The 16,839-nt window shown below is 51.7% G+C and overlaps 2 protein-coding genes across 3 annotated transcripts in view; both read right to left on the bottom strand.

Annotated features, from left to right (window-relative positions):
- Window positions 1–106: 106 nt before the first annotated feature.
- ANKRD2 (ankyrin repeat domain 2) lies at window positions 107–10,646 on the bottom strand. The gene is given in 13 exon segments (XM_059661978.1): window positions 107–346; window positions 1,147–1,245; window positions 1,352–1,450; window positions 2,264–2,362; window positions 2,710–2,808; window positions 4,172–4,279; window positions 4,368–4,523; window positions 5,478–5,579; window positions 9,735–9,874; window positions 9,877–10,002; window positions 10,005–10,062; window positions 10,064–10,077; window positions 10,634–10,646. Coding segments are annotated over 13 exon segments (1,263 nt in total). The 3' UTR covers window positions 107–196.
- A 717-nt stretch (window positions 10,647–11,363) lies between these two features.
- UBTD1 (ubiquitin domain containing 1) overlaps window positions 11,364–16,839 on the bottom strand; it is a 58,096-nt gene continuing 52,620 nt past the window's right edge. For both annotated transcript variants that reach the window (XM_059660980.1, XM_059660979.1), the window contains 2 exons: window positions 13,792–14,019; window positions 11,364–12,461 (listed from right to left, as the gene is read on the bottom strand). In XM_059660980.1, the coding sequence (XP_059516963.1) occupies window positions 12,076–12,461; window positions 13,792–14,019 (614 nt within the window). In that variant the 3' untranslated portion in view covers window positions 11,364–12,075. The remainder of the gene's footprint in view (window positions 12,462–13,791; window positions 14,020–16,839) is intronic.

The raw sequence follows: 16,839 nt of genomic DNA, 5'->3' as shown, positions 1-16,839 counted from the left end.
AGGGGACTTGGGGAAGGGATAAGGCTGGAGTTAAGACAGCCCCCCTTCCCCAGCCCATTCTTGCATTCCTAAATATTCCAGGCACAGACAGAAACAACATCACACATAGGAAAAGGACATTTTTATTGCGGCAGCTTGTGGGTGCTCCTGGGTCTTCCGCGGAGGAATGGCTCAGGTCTGGGGGCCGTTCAGGCGTTTACTGGGCTGGCACAGGCTGGGGGGTCTCCCGCCCACTCTCCGCAGCCCCCTCCAGCCCGTTCTGCTCTGACCCCGGCTCAGGGTGCTCCAGAGCATTCCGGGTGTCGGCTTGCCACAGCTTCACCAGATCCGTGGGAGTCTTTCCTGCCTGGGGGACCAAGAGGAGATCTCTATTCGGAAGTCTGTACCAGGAGGTGCCCTCATCTCTACCAGTGGTTCCCAGCAGGGAGCAGTTGGCAGTGCCTGGAGACCTTTTGCTCATCACAACTGGGGGTGGTGGTGGTAGTAGGTGGGGAGTGGGTACTACTGGCATCTTGAGTAGTGGTCAGGGATGCTGCTTAAGCATCCTGCAGTGCACAGGCAGCCGAGCCCCGAATGGCAATAATGCCGAGGTTGAGATGTCCTCGTTCTCCCCCTCTCCCTATCTTCCTGGCTTTCCCATATCCCCTTAGCTTTCTTGATTGGGGAGGGGGTGGGCATTCTCCTCCATTCTGTGATTGCTCTGAATCCCAAAGCAGAGCTTGGACTAGGGGACATGGGATGCTAAGAGCACTCAAGGACCACCAGGAAACAGCATGGTGTGCCAGGAACAGGCACGCCAACCGAGGGCTTAGGTTCTTCCTGCTCTGAACCTCCATGATTTGGGCCTCCCTGGGGGTGGGGGGGATAGTAGGACCCCCTTTGGTCTATTGGGGGGGCCTTTGGGAAGTCCCCTAATTGCCCTCCAGGCTGTTTCTCTGCACCTGCCCTCTGGAGATAGACAAGCATAGAGACTTGGGAAGCTGGCTGGGCCTGCAGTCCCCGGGGTCCCAGAGAGACTCTCCGCTGTGAGAGCTCCAAGTGCAGGCAGGCTGAGTCTTGCTCGGTTCCGTTTCCTCTGACCGCCCAGCACAGGGCCTGGGTGTGCCGTGCACACTGATGACTGAATCAGGAAAGGCGTGAACTTACCAGGTTCTTGGTCATCATGTCAGCCCCATGCAGGAGCAGCAGTTTGATGATTTTGTAGCGGTTGAGCCTCACGGCGTCATGCAGGGCACTGTCCCCTTCCTAGAGCCAGTGTGACACTCAGCATAGCCCATATTGGCATGTGGGAGCCCGCAGGCTGCCTGCACCCCTATGGTGGGGCTGGGCAGGAGAGAACCCAGACACTCACTCTGTCTTTGGCATTGATGTCCTGGCCCAGGGACAGGAAGTGCTCCACGATCTCCACGTGCCCTGTTCGAACCGCCACGTGCAGGGGGGTGCTCAGCAACTAAGTAGGGAGGAAGCAGGAGCCATTGGCTGAAGGGGCCTGGCCTGTGTGGCTTTGGGAAGGGGGTTGTCTTAACTCCAGCCTTATTCCTCCCCCAGGTCCTTGTGCCAGGGCCTGCGCCCTGGAGGGGCAGGGAATGCTACAGTTCTCACCATCCTACCCGATGGCCTAGCTTTGAAGCTTTACATACCACCTTCTCTGGGAAGCCTTCCATGATTCCCCCCTTACTCAGCTATGAGCAACTGCTCACTCCTCTGCCCTTCTTTTAGTAATTATAATAGATGTCATTTATTGGGAGATGACTATGTGATGGGCATGGCAAAAGCTTATCAAACATTAGATTTAAGTTTAATAAGTAATTAATTTACATTCATTTTCCCATCTAATGTACACAAGAACTCTGCAAGACATTTAACAGAGGAGCAACAGGCTCAGAGGTTATCACTCGCTCAGGGTCACATACAAAGAATAAATTTTAAAAAGGTGGATGAATAAATGAATGATGGATGGATGGATGGATGGATAGGTGGATAGACAGAAGGATGATGAAGGATTGCATGGATGAACAAATCCTATATCTTTTGGGTGGTCCCCAAGTCCCCAGGACAGTGAATCTCTTCCCCCTCCCTCTCCTCTGCTCTTCCTGCTCCCGTCCCCAGATGATGGTTGCCAAGGGCTTTCATTTGATGGAAATGATCCATCCCTGGGCTCTGCAGCAACTCTGGAAACCAGACTTGTTCACTGCTTTTCCACCCTTTGCTTCCCACTCCCCGCCCACGGCCACCCCAATATCTGTGAGCACTATTGCCTCACCTTATCTCTCATATTGGTGTCTGCTCCTCGGCTTTGCAGGAGTTTCACCACCTCCAAGTGGCCCCCGCGGCAGGCCCAATGCATGGCTGTGCAGTCCAGCTAGAAGGGAAGGATGGGACCTAACTGCAGAGCTTCAGAGAAGAAAGTGCCCTGGGGGAAAGGCCCCCAGCCCAAAGGGCAGGGAGATACCCAGGAGAAGGGTACAGGGAAGGGATGGGGCACTCCAGTGCCTGGGCGATGGATCAAGCAGAACATAAGAACCCTTGAGACCCATCTAGTCCAAGACAGATTTGCTGAGGAGGAGATGGGGCCTGCCCAAGGTCATGCAACCCACTGAAGGTGGGGCCCGGCCCCTGAGGCAGCCTGTCTGTGCCCCAGGTTGGCACACAGAGAGGGAGTCTAGGCCCACCTCCTGCCTCCCACCCAATACCTGCCCTCGCGCTCACCCGATCCTGAAAGTCCACAGTGGCCCCGCTCTCCAGCAGCTTCTCCAGGATCTCCATGTGGCCCTCCAGGGAAGCTCGGTGTAATGCTGTCCTGCGGAACTGTCCCCACAGAGGCCGTCAGGGCCTGACGTCTGGCCCGGGCCTGAGCCCGTCTCCCACACAAGCTGAGGCTGAGGCCTTACCCCAGCGTGATTCTGGCCCTTGTGTTGGGTCCCCATATCGTCCATGTTTGCCAGCTCCTCATGCTCTGTCCAGACTCCCTTATGCCCTGCAGACTCCGTCCTTCTCACTGCCCCCAGCACATCGAGCCCGGCCTTCGCACGGGCTCTTCCCTGTGCCAGCGTGCCCATTTTGCCTCACTCCCCTGAGTGCTTAAAGAATCCTCGCTATTCCTTCAAAATGTAGCTCCGGTACCATCATCTTCTTGAAACCTCTCGGCCAGAACTGTCCAGGGGCCCAGGCAACCCTCCCGCACGAGAGAGTGTTTGAAGGCCAGCTGAGGCCTGCTCGGCTCTGTTTCCCCGGAGTGCCTAGCCCAGGGCCAGGATGGGCAGGTGCACCCTGATTACTGAGTCAAGGAGAGGATGAACTTCCTCCCGTCCCAATGCAGTTGGCTTTCTGCTTGGGTCTCTTGAAACATCTACTCTCAACCCTCATCTTTTTCTTCTTTGTACTCCCAGTACCCGAGAGAGGAGATGCTCTGAGGGAGGAGATACTCATATGGAACAAGAGGATTAAGACTCTGGAGTCTACAGAATAGAAAGGACCTGTAGACTAAGCCCACAATAATGCAGGTTCATTAATTTGCTTAAAGTAAGAAAGAGGCTGTTTCAAGGAAACAAAAAAAGTATGGTAGGTGGTGGAAACGTTTTGAAAATAGTGCTGATGGTTGCACAGCATCATAAATGCAATCTATGCTGCTGAATTATACACTTAAAATGGCTAAAATGGCATGGCCCATGTTATATATATTTTCTCACAATAAAATAAAAAATTAAAAGAAGTATGATATACAGTACAAAAATATATCCTCGCATGAGTTTTATGGTTTTTCATTCATTCAATAAATGCCTATCTAAGCACTATTATTCCATTTGATCCCTGTAATGTGCTCTGAGGGAAGCAGGCTGTGTTACAGAGGAGGAAACTGAGGCATGGAGGGGTGAGGGGCCTAACTACAGGCCACATGGCCAGGGAGAGGCATTCTTTTTATTTGATCCCATTCCTCTTTCTTCCCTAAAGAGCCACGTGACAGTTGGTACTCTGGATGGGGTCCACGTGGAAAAGGGCCTAAGGATTTAGATAAATTCCTGTGTGAGAAGGACCATCCCAAATCTTCTGAGGACACCCCTCCCAAAGGACGCCCAATGCCTGTTCTCAAATAGGCCCACGAGAGGGAGGGGCGGGGCGACCACTCTGAAAGGGAGGCAGGCACAGGCGAAGGGGTCGGTGAGAGCATCACCTGATCGCAGGTGTCCGGGGAGCCCCCGTCGGCCAGAAACTTCTCGATGACCTTCATTTTCCCTTCCACAGCAGCTTTCAGGAATGCCTCCTCCTCCACAGGGCCCGTCTGAGGGCGGAAATGCCATCACCCAGGGCCAGCGATCCTGGCCCTCCCGGGCTCCCCTGCCCACACAGGTGTGCTCCCAGGAGCTTACGATCTCCTCGGGCTCTGGAGGCGGCTCCTGGGCGACCAGGGCAGCCCGCTTCTTCTGCTTCCGCTTTTTCCGCAGCTCGATGAGGTTCTGGATCCCACCCACCTCGATGATCTCCCGTCGCAGGTCTAAGGATGTCTTGCGCACACGCTCCTGGCCCTGCGTGGGGATGGCCCGTCAACCCCCAGGCCAGGAGCGTGGGGACCCCTGTGCTAAGCTGGAGGGGGAGGGCTTTCAAGAGGGAAAGAATCCAAGTCTAGCTCTCCTTCTGGGGAGTACTAAAGCAGATGAGACCCAGACCCAGGTGGCGCAGGTCAGCGGGCAAGGGAGGCTTGAGGGAGCTGCCTGGAAGGCTTCACATGGGTGGGGAGCTGATGAGGAGGGACTCTCAGAGGCAATTCCTAGCCGAGGCCTTCAGAACAGAGTCCGAATCCACAGCCTCCCGCGCAATTCCACTCGTGTGTGACCATAAAAGTAATAGATGATTAATATTAAAAATATGCCCAGCAGGTGTGGCTCAGTTGGTTGAGCATCTTCCCGTGGATCAAGAGGTCCCAGGTTCAATTTCCGGTCAGGGCACATGCCAGGCTTGCGGGCTGGATCCCCAGTAAGGGGTGTGCAGGAGGCAGCCGATCGATGTTTCTCTCATTGATGTTTCTATCTCTCCCTCTCTCCCTTCCTCTCTCTAAAAATCAATCAAACCATTTATAAAAATAATACAGAAACATAAAGGTTTTGAAGAGAAAGCCCTTCTCTCCCAGAGGTAACCTCCCGTGGCTCAGTCAATGCCCTTTCAGACCCACCTCCTATGGAGTCATCCTGCACACAGTGGTCTGGAAACTGGGTTTTCTCTCATCAGCAAGGAGATCTCTCCTGTCAGCACGCACAGCCTCCCTCAGCCCCTTAATGCCTGCAGGGTGCTGTCATATGGCTCTCCCTTCTCTGGGCTCCCCCGGAGTCTGTACATGTGCAGACTCTGACTCAGCACGTCCAGGGTGGGGTGTTGACATGCATGCTGCATTGCTAATAGGGGGTTCAGGACCCAGGAGCAGCAAGGCCATAACTGCCTGGCTTGTCTCCTGAGCACAGACTCTGGCTTCCCCTCCCACTCACCTTAACCTTTTGCAGGGCCAGACTCGCCGCCCCGTGGCGCTTCTCCTCCTCCAGCACCAGCATGTCCATGGGCTGCTTCTGGTGGGCGGCTCCCCGGAGTTTCTGACGAGCCAAGGACAAGACCTGCTCCAGGGCCGTCTGCGGAGCCCGGGAGGAGGTGGCCTCTCCCCTCACCACTCCGGGGACACGCTCCGAAGACCTTCTCCTGGGTGGCCTCAGGCCCTTCCTTTGCCCACCCCTGACTGGTCCTGGAGGCCCCTGGCAGGAGCAGGGCTCCTGGAGAGACCCATCCAAAAAAGGGGGCCAGTTGTAGTTCCCCACCTCAACCCCAAACCCAAACCCAACCCCAAGTCCAGCCCTGACTCCTGCCCAATGATGGCCCCCAGTCCCCAGCCAAACAAAATTAAAAGCTATTGAAATGAATTTTCATGAAACTAAATACTAGCTGTACCGGTTAATCATGCAGATTTTTTTTTCAATAGATGGAGTTACACATATGTTGATATATATATGCGATTTGATATGTAAAGACCAACAATTACAAGCATTATTGGATGAAGATGCATGTCATACTAAAAAAAAAAAAAAAAAACTTGCAGAAAGATTAAACGTTGCTCAGCAAATAATTTCCGATCGTTTACAAGTAATGAGAAAGATTTCAAAGGGAAGATTTATTGAAAAAAATCCGCATTATTAACCAGTACACCTAGTATATTAACTTTTTCAAGCACTGAGGTTATTTTTTAAAATTTTTTATGCCACAAAAATTTACTTTGATGAAACAATGTGATGAGAGATGAGAGTTATTTTTTAAATGGCTTACTTGGCAATATAAAAAATTTGCAAATCTATGTCAGATACCAACTTTTTCCCCTCAGATTTTACTGATTCATGAAATCCTAAAGTATAGAAACTGTTGCTCTCAGGGAACCTAAGGGATGAGAGCCAAAAGTCCACGGCTTTCAGCTTGAAGGGCACTCTAGTAACCTTCTTCTCACTGTAAAAATACAGGTGAAACCCCTTCCCAGTCTTCTCTCCATTTGTAGCTCTGACCTACCTGCCTGGGCTACTTCCTCCTTCTCTCTTCAAGGAAGGCACTCTGTGAAGAGCTGGCCCCCCATCTCTGAGGTTCCAGCGCACCGGGAACATTCGCCCAGGTGGGAGGGTGCTGGCCGAGATGGCAGCTTGGGAGGAATGGCCACCCTTTCAGAGCTCTCACTGAGTCCTGGTGTTACACTTTCCAAGGGTGGATCTGATTTCCCAGGTCTCTATTTTGGAGGTCCTGTTCTCCACGGGCTTCTCCCTTCCATGTCAGACTTGTGGGGTTTGAGGTATCCCCAGTGCTGGCCTCTCCTCAAACACTGCCTCCTCTCCCAGGGCGAGGGATGCCCTCAGGCTACAGCTACTCCTGCATGTGGGAGTCTGGCTGGGATCCGCATGGAGCAGCCAGAGCGTGGGCTTGGATCCTAATCATCTCGGTATCCCCTGCACCTGTGACAGGGCCTCCCACATGGTAGGTGCTCAGTGAATGTGGGAACCTTTTTCTGCCTAGGGCCATTTGGATATTTATGATATCATTTGTGGGCCACACAAAATTATCAACTTAAAAATTAGCCTGCTTGCCCTGACTGGTTTGGCTCAGTGGATAGAACCTCGGCCTGAGGATTGAAGGGTCCCAGGTTCGATACCAGTCAAGGGCATGTACCTTGGTTGCAGGCACATCCCCAATAGGGAGTGTGCAGGAGGCAGATGATCGATATTTCTCTCTCATCGATGTTTCTAACTCTCTATCCCTCTCCCTTCCTCTCTCTAAAAAAAAAAAAAATTAAAAAAAAAATTAGCCTGCTCTATTTGGCCAAACATTTAATTAACTCACTCCTAATGCCTTGGCAGAGCCAGACCAAATGATTTCATGGGCCGTATATGGCCCGTGGGCCAGACATTCCCCATTCCTGGTTTAGAGAAGAAATGAATGAACGAGTGAATGGATGGTTGCAGGTGGGCTCAGCATCTCTGTCCACCCTTCAGTCCTCAGTGATGACCTGACCCAGTAAGTGTCCCACAACGGAGCCTCATTCCCTGGGCTGGTCTCCCGGTCCTTTTTCCCTTCCCACCCCAAGAAGGGGACACAGACTGGTCAGAGGCTCTCCTCTGAGGACCCTGCTGGGCTTGGGGCTGGTGGGAACAACTGGGGACGCTAATGTTCATCCATGTCTTACCCAGACTCTATGGCCCCTAGCTTAAGATCAGTCTGTGTGGGCTGGCATGCAGCAGGAGCTCAATAAATGCTATTGCATTGGATGCTAGTGGGTGAAGCACCACAAAACTCCCACTTTACTTCAGAGATGGCTGTGCAGATTGAATGGGAGAATGCCTGTACAATACTTAGCCTAGTAGCCGGCGTTTGCTAAGCTACTAGACTCCAGGGAAGGCTGGCTCTGCGGGCACCCAGTGTCCTGAGGGCCCTGCTGCTATATTTGTCGTATGAATGAATGGACGAGGACTGCTCCATGTCCCTTTGATTAATGCCTCTGCATCCAGCATTCCAAAAACGGCACAGTGGCATGATTCACCTGCCTGGCGCTGATGGACAAGCCCTTGGAGGAGTGAGAAATGGCATACTGGACTTCCAGGGATGCCCAAGCCAAGACTCAGCAGGCGTGGTCCAAACTCTTCACTTACAAGACTGCCTTCCCTTCCCTAGGCCTCATCTCTTCTTCCACTGGTGTCCTGATCCTTCCCTCATCCTCACCCCATTCGTCACTCTTCTTTTTTTGAATGGAGTCTACCTCTAAGCTGACTTGTCTTCTCCCTCCCATTCCTGTTAGGGCCAGTCTTCCCTCCTCCAACAAGTCCTTCTTAGGGCTTTCAGAGTTGCCTTCCTAAAATAGGTCAGATGGCACCACCCTCTCTCACTCAACAACGTTTAGTGGCTCCCCATTGCCCACAGAATACGTATCTTTCACATGTCCCTCTCTGGTTTTCGTCCTGCTTCCCTTCCCAGCCTTAGCCCCTGCTACCAGAATTTCTAATAACAGTCATGCTTTCACTGATCTAAACTTTAGTGCCTGTCTTTTCCTCAGCCTGGAATACCCTGATCTCCACTCACCATTCTTGAAGGCCCAGCTCAAATGCCATTCTGTCCACAGAGAAGTCCTTGAGGGCCCACAGTTGGAATGACCTATCCACCCTTTGTGCTCCTTCACTTCTTTCTGATTTAACACCTCTATTCCACCTCTCCCTCACTCTGCTTTCTTAGTAGACTATGCACCTGACAGGTGTTGGCTTAAAGCAGTGGTTCTCAACTTTCCTAATGCCACAACCCTTTAATACAGTTCCTCATGTTGTGGTGGCCCCCAACCGTAAAATTATTTTCGTTGCTACTTCATAACTGTAATGTTGCTACTGTTATGAATCGTAATGTAAATATCTGATATGCAGGATGTATTTTCATTGCTACAAATTGAACATAATTAAAGCATAGTGATTAATCACAAAAACAATATGTAATTATATATGTGTTTCCCGATGGTCTTAGGCAACCCCTGTGAAAGGGTCCTTTGACCCCCAAAGGGGTCTCGACCCACAGGTTGAGAACCGCTGGCTTAAAGGAATGCAGGTTGGTAAAAAGGAGGCAGGGACTGGCCTTACAGTTCCTCTCAGTCCTCACAGCACTTCTGCATTTAGCAGAGCAGACTCTAGGTCTAGTTTAAATAAAGTGAAAAGCAGGACAAGCTGGCACGCTCCTCCCCCATTTCTTTATTCCAGAGAAAATGCAGTTGCCCAGAGCCCCATGCTCCCACGGCCTCGCCACGTGTGGCTGGCGGTCCTGGGGAAACCCATGCTTCCTTTCTCCTTCTGCTCCGTCTTTGTTCTTCTTCAGCGACCAAACCTGGAGTTCCTCCTGTCTGTCTCCCACCCAGAAACTGGGGGATCTCAGGGGCCCACATTCCCACACCCCCAGGCAGCTTCCTAGCTGTCTCATTCTGTGCAGCCCGGCTTATCTCAAGGCCCAGGTGCATGGGCAGCATCTCGGGGAGCCCAGCTTGGCTCACTCACCCACTGTCCCTCAGTTCTTAGGGCTGAGGCCTCAGTCTCCCACCACCAGCCCTCTCCACCAGGAGACCCTGTGGCTGGAATGGAGCCCTAGGGACACCTGTCCTCCTTCCACCACAGGCATGGCAGCCAGCCTCTTCCCTTGACATCAGAGCTGGATCTCCTCAGAACCCCCCTGGGCACCCACACCTCTGCCCATACCTCATTCTCCTCCTCCTGTGCCAGCCGCTCCTCAATAAGCGCTGTGGCACTCTGTAGCGCCTCGGAGCCCGCCATGGTGCTGTCCATGCCCGCTTCTGCAGGCCAAAGAGCCACGGGGGCTTTATAGACCAGGGCACCCCCCCCCCTTTGCTGGGCGCCTTTGCCATGAGCTCACCAGCTCAATTCTCCACCTGCCCCCCCCCCGCCCCCCCGGCCCCCGTCACCTTCACCCCGGGTAGCCGGAGAGAACAGGGGAGAGGCAAGGACAGTTGCCCCCCACATCCCCTGGCCTATTAGAGCCGGAGGGCACAGCACCCGGAGAGCAGGGGCTGCAGGAAGGAACCTGCCCAGCTTTTGCCATGAGTGCTTAGGCCCAGCTGGTCCTAAGCCAGGGCAGCTGGGCTGCAGGAAGGACCCACTGGCTGCCTCTAGCCCTGATGGCAGTGCCACCTGCTGGACGCCTGAAAACTGTGCCCAGCCAGGGCTAATCAGGGGGCCTGAAAGCCAAAGTGGGGACCCAAGACAGTCCCGTGTCCTGGGCTGTCCTGTATACAGGCCCTGCTGGCTCTGGGAAGGGGCAGGTGCTCCCTCCCAGCTGAAGTGCCCGGTGGCTGGTGGGGGTCAGGGCGGCTGCCTCCCGCTTTGTGCACAGTTCATGCAGGCCTTTGCGTCTCTGGGGTCCCACAGCGCCCTCTAGCAGAGCACCCCTGCATTTGGCTTTATGTCCCTTCTTCCTGACCTGTCTGTTTCAGGGGCCTCTGCAGGAGGTATTGGGTCTTCCTTCAATAGGAGTCTCAGGAAGCCAGTGGAAGGGCCAGAGTACATTGCCAAGCTCAGATGACGACACCAGCTCGGACTGATCGTCCTTTTCTCCTGTTTCCCTGTCAGGCCTCCCTGACTGGGGACAGCCATGCTTACTGAGAAAGAAAAATACTCCCAACTGGAGAAGCAGCAGGCCTGTACTTGCTCAGCCCCGTTTAACTGCCAGTGAACCATGGACACCGCGCTCTGCGGTTCTGTAACGTTCGCGTGGCCTGTCCTTGGCGAGACCACCTTCTCCGAGACTGCCCTCTCTGCTTACATGCACACTTTCCCCCAGGGAAGCACAGGAACAGCTCCCTTTTGTCCTCTGGTCCCCTTGCTGGCAAGCCAACACATGCTCTAAGTTTGTCTGAAATTTGCTTTAACGTCAGCAAGTGAGCAGTGTCTCCAGGATCTGCACACACCTTAGTCCTGAGGGTCTGGCTCAGGGGCTGGAGCCAGAAGCCAGCACCCGCCTGCTGCAGGAACAGACCAGCAGGTAACTGACACCGCCTTCCTGAGATGCCGCCTTCTTCACATCTGTTAGCCCATTTACTCCTCCCAGCAACTGAGGGAGGAGACAGGGCAGGTGGTATCACATCCACTTGAAAGACAAGCAAAGTGGATTCAGAGGTTAAGTGGCTTTTCCTGAAGACCCCTAAGAACACAGGGCCCAGACACTAGTGTTCAAAGCTTGCTCCATTGTACTCTCTGCTGCACCCAGAGCAGCTGGGAGGCCGGGCACCCACCTTCTCCCACACCAGAACCGGTTCCCAGGCTCCACAGAGCTGCAGGGGAACCCAAAGTCATAGCCAGGCAAGAGAGAAGGAAGGAGCAAAAGGCTTTATTGATAAATATGCAGGTATGTCTGTACACAGGGACCTGCTGTGGGGCCATGACTGGCTGCAGGCACCCCATGTTTGGGTTACAGCCAGGAGATGGCCCTGGGCAGACCCCTGCCACAGCAGCCCAGCTGTCCAGCCAACCGCCTCATCTCTGCCAATTGTGCTGGGGGCAGGGAGAGGCAAAGGTTGGCCTCAGGCTCCCAGCTCCTGGGGCTCATGAGCAGTCCCCTCCCCTCCAGGGCACTGGCATTGTGCCCAGGGCAGAGTCAGGGGGTAGGGGGAGGGGAGGGAGACAGCAGCTGCTTCAGACCCTGAGCAGAAAACCGAGTGAGCACAGCTAGAAGCACCAGATGACAGATCTGGGCTTCAGGGGCCTCCAGCTGGCCCTCATGGCTCGAACCTGCGGTGGGAGACAGGCAGGGTGGGGGGCCCCAGTTTTCCTTTTCTCTGACAAGGTTGGCAAGGCCTGTGTGGCAGCACTGCTTCCTGGGTGCTGGGCACTGGTGGCCCACGGTGGCCCTGGGAGGCAGGGTCCCTTTACGGCTCGCCCAGCAGCCAAACAGCAGGGAGGCACCCCTGAAGAAACATCAGCACTTGAAGGCAGCAGCAGGGAGGGGCCTGGTGCTCCAGCCCGGGGGCCTCTCAGCCCCGCAGAGGCCCTCCCTGGCCTCTCTGCCCAGGGGTCCGTAGGCTCCTCAGTCCTGGGGTGGTGGGGGCTGGTTGATGATGACCTGGATGACAAAATCTTTCTGGATCTTGGTTTCCTGGAGCCGCGTGCGGTCTGTGAGCAGCTTCCCAGAGAAGAACCATCGCTGCCAGGACGGCTCGATGCCCTCCTGGGCGTGCAGCTGCCTCTTGAGCTGCCCCACTGTGTCGGGCAGGCTGGCGCTGAGCCTCACGTCCTTGCCCGTGGAGAGGCGCACCTTCAGCGGGAACTCACGACGGACGCTGGGTGTGGGCTCTGGGGGCTCCACACTCTCCTCCTCAGTGTGTTCCAGCAGCAGGTTCACGGGTGGCGACAGGCAGTAGATGGGCAGCTGGTAGCGATTGCCCAGCTCATCGTAGCATTCACAGAGAGTGCCTGTGGGAAAGACAGGGCTATCAGAGTCAGCTTGGGGGCTGAATTATATCCCCACCAAAAATCCCTAAGTTAAAGTTCTAAACCCAATGTATTTGGAAATAGGGGCCTATATGAGAGTAATTAAAGTGAAATGAGATCATTTGGGTGGGATCCTGATCTGGCAGAATTAGTGTCATTATAAGAGACACAAGAATGCTCCCGCCCTCTCTCTACCATGTAAGGACAATGCAAGCAGGCGGCCGTCTACCAGCCAGGGAGAGAGCTCTTGCCTAAAACTGATTCCAGCTGGCAGCTTGGTCTTGAGCTTCCCAGCCTCAAGAACTGTGAGAAATAAATTTGTTGTTTAATAAGCCATCCAGTCTGTGGTATTTTGTTATAGCAGGCCAAGCAGACTACTACACCTGTCATGGCCACCCACAGTCCCAAGCCCGCCCTTCAGTCATGTGTTCCTGGGTGAGCTTGGAGGAGCTCCAGGTAGAGTCAGGAAGACCTGGGCTGGCATTCTGTCTCTACCAGATACTGGTTTGTACAACCCTGGCAAATTATTTAATTTTCCATTTGTTTATTCAACAACATTGCTGAGCATATGTGCTGGGTTTATAAGAATGAATGAAATAGCACAGGCCCTGCTCTTCATGTCTTGACTTGGGTGGTGTGGGGTGTTATACCTAATGAGCCTCAATTTCCTTGCTTGTACAATGTACTGCATGTAGAAATATATTTACTATGCCCTGAGCACCTACTAAGTGCTAGGACTATACTAAATGATGTTAGGGTAGCTCACTGAGTCCTAACAACTGGCCTATGAAGTAGATATCCCCATTAAAGTCACTGAGGCTTTAAATTCGAGAAGCTCCTAGCTCAAGGTCACAAAGCAGGGGAACACTCATGTTAAACCTAGGTCTAAGACTCTATAGAGTTCTACCATTACCCCCTCTTTACACAGTCCCACAGGCTGTTATGGATGTAAATGAGATATCTAGTTCAGTGCTCAGCACGTAAGTACCCAACAGAAGGTTGGTCCCTTAGGTGTTCTGGGATCTCAAAGCACCTGAGTAACCCTTAGCCTGCTCTCATCACACTGCTTTGAGGTTTGTGGTGCCTTTCCACTCCCTCACTGGGCAAACAGGGACTGTGTCTCATTTTTCTTTGTGCCCTCACTCCTGGTCCTGCTCATAGGACTGCTGAATGAACAAGTGGATAGCCACACCCGCCACCCACCAGCTTGGATAGCAACTCCTAGTGCAGCTGACCACAGACTCTCCTCCACCATAAACAGCAATGATGGCCCCGCCTCCAGCGGGGACCAAGCCCCAACCCTGCTGCTCACCATGTGGCAGGGTGATGCTGGCTCCATCCAGGATGGCCTGAGCCAGCTCATGGTCATTGGCCTCTGCCGCATAGGCGGCAGCCTTGAGGGCGTCCCAGATCTCCTTGCGGCCCTCGAAGGCAGGTGCTGTGTCCCAGAACTCATCCCGCTTGCTCCGCAGCTGCCCGTCCGTCATGGGGTAGTCGCTCTTCCACTTCAGCCGCTCCTTCTTCAGGGGCTCATTGCGTCCTAGGCAGGACAGAGAGGGAGGCTCAGCACCTCTAAAGCCAGGGCTGCCCAGCCCCCTCATGCCCAGGCCAGGACCAGGACCCACTGCCCAGCCCACCCTACCCCATTGCAGTGGCTCCTAAGTATTTAGTCTTTGGACCTATCCTTGGAGTCAGGGAAGAGTCTGGAAACTGCACACACCCAACCTGGGGACGTAAAGTACTTCTATCAGCAAGCATATACTGTTCTTATTGTTGTTACTGCTGTTATGTAACTAATTATAAAGTAGTACATGTTCAGTATTTTTTAAATCTAGAAAGAATACAGATGTGTAAAAATAATAACTGCCACCATTCATGGAGCCAGCTTGTGCCAGACCGACGGCTAGGCACTTTAGACCAGCGGTCGCCAGCTGGTGGTCCGCGGACCACTGGTGGTCTGTGAGGCACGAAAGGTTGGTGACCGCTGCTTTAGACCCATTATTCACTTGATCCTCAAAATAACCCAACGGCGAGGAAACTAACACCCAGAGAGGCTGTTGTTTGTCTAAGGCCACGCAGGTACCAATTTAACACAAGACATTCTGACTCCAAGGCCACGCTTCGACCACGCCTACTCCCTTCTGCCATTGCAGAAAAAGGTTCCTCAAGAAGTCCACCATTCAGACATGACATATTTCCATCCAGCTTCCTTTTCTCCATTTTTCTCAATATAGTTGAGTTCATATTATTAAACATTTTATATTCTTTGTTATACATAGGATTTAAAATGTTCTCTTGGCAATATACAACTTCCTGTTTATTTCACATTTATATTACTGTCAATGTACCAGTTGTACCAGTTAATAATGCGGATTTTTTTCACTAGATGGAGTTACACATATATTGATATACATGAGATTTTATATATATGCTATTTTGTTGTATTAACAACAAGCTTCAAAACTTCATATGTCAAATTTGCTGAAGGTGTTAACATCATAGATATTTTTACACTTAAAAATGTCGAATTTCGTGCCAAAAAAAGAGCACTTGCGGGAAGTTATAATTCATTACTTTATCTTGAAGAAAAGTGCTGCTGAATACTTCGGGAAGCTTATGGTGACCATGCTCCATCTCAAGATACTTGTGAACGCTGGTTTAAGTGCTTTAAGAGTAATGATTTCGATGTGAAAGACAAAGAATGTCCAGGTCAACCGAAAAAGTTTGAAGACCAACAATTACAAGCATTATTGGATGAAGATGCATGTCAAACTCAAAAACAACTTGCAGAAAGATTAAACGTTGCTCAGCAAACAATTGCTGATCATTTACAAGCAATGGGAAAGATTTTAAAGGAAGGAAAATGGGTGCCACATCAATTGAACGAAAGACAAATAAATGAAAAACCGAAAAGTCATCAGTAAAATGTTGCTTCAACTGCACGAAAGAAAGACTTTTCGAACTGTGACTGGCGATGAAAAGTGGATTTATTTTGAGAATCTCAAATGCACAAAATCATGGGTTGATCCAGGTCAACCATCAACATCGACTGCAAGGCCAAATTGCTTTAGAAAGAAGACAATGCTCTGCGTTTGGTGGGATCAGGAAGGTGTGGTGTATTATGAGCTTCTAAAACCAGGTGAAACCGTTAATACTGATCACTACTGACAACAAATAATTAATTTGAACCACACTTTGATTGTGAAAGGAAAAGAATGTTCCAGAAGACACTGCAAAGTAATTTTGCTTCATGATGACGCACCATCACACACTTCAAAACCAGTTAAAGACACATTAAAAGATCCTGCCTGGGAAGTATTAACCCACCCACCGTATTCATCGGACCTTGCTCCTTCAGATTACATTCCGATCGATGGCACACGTACTTTCTGAGCGGCACTTCAAAACATACCAAGAAGTGGAAAATTTGATCTCTGAATGGTTTGCCTCAAACAAGAAAAGTTCTATTAGGACGGTATCCACAAATTACCTGAAAGATGGGGAAATGTGTAGCTAGCGATGGACATTACTTCGAATAAAGCACTTTGGATGTTTCTCTTGAAATTATCGTGTTTTCTTTGATTACAAAATCCGATATTATTAACCAGTACACCTAGTATACTCCCATGATTTAAATTATAAACAATTTTAATGACTTGTTATTCATGTTCCACCATATAGTTACAAAGAATATTTTTTAACATAATCATAACCAATGAACCCAAGAATCCTGCAGCATTTGAAGAAGCAATTCTGTTACATGTCGTTTTTCTTGTCACTTGGCCCCAACTGGCCTCCCAGACAACTCCCGATCACAGTCAGGGCTGAGCAGGAGCACCTCTCACAGGCTTTCGGAGGCTGTCATCCCAAAGCTAAAGGCAGAAGTAGCCACAAGAGCGAAGTCTAAAGTACTTGGCTCCCGACCTAGCCGGTTTGGCTCAGTGGAAAGAGCGCTGGCTGGGGACCGAAGGGTCTTGGGTTCAACTCCAGTCAAAGGCATGTACCTCAGGTGTGGCTCGACCCCCAGCCCTGATCGGGGCATGTGCGAAGGCAACAATCGATGTATCTCTCTCACATCAATGTTTCTCTCTGTCTGTCTCTCTTTCTCGTTCTCCCTTCCACTCTCTAAAAATCAAAAGAAAAATGTCCTCAGGTGAGGATTAATAAAGTACTTGTCTCCCACTCTAAGTCAGATCCTGCATGAGAGAGACTGGACTAGAGCTGGGGGCTACCACTAGGCTATCCCCACTGGCCAGGGCAGGAAAGGGGGGCTCTTCAGGGGAAGAGAATGATTTTCACTGTCTACCAACTGTGTGAAAGAACCCCATGTAAGCACTTTATGTACATTATCCCATTTCAT

This window comes from Myotis daubentonii, chromosome 13, assembly GCF_963259705.1.
Source record: "Myotis daubentonii chromosome 13, mMyoDau2.1, whole genome shotgun sequence".
Classification (NCBI taxonomy): domain Eukaryota; kingdom Metazoa; phylum Chordata; class Mammalia; order Chiroptera; family Vespertilionidae; genus Myotis; species Myotis daubentonii.
This window is presented reverse-complemented; position numbering and strand designations above follow the sequence as displayed.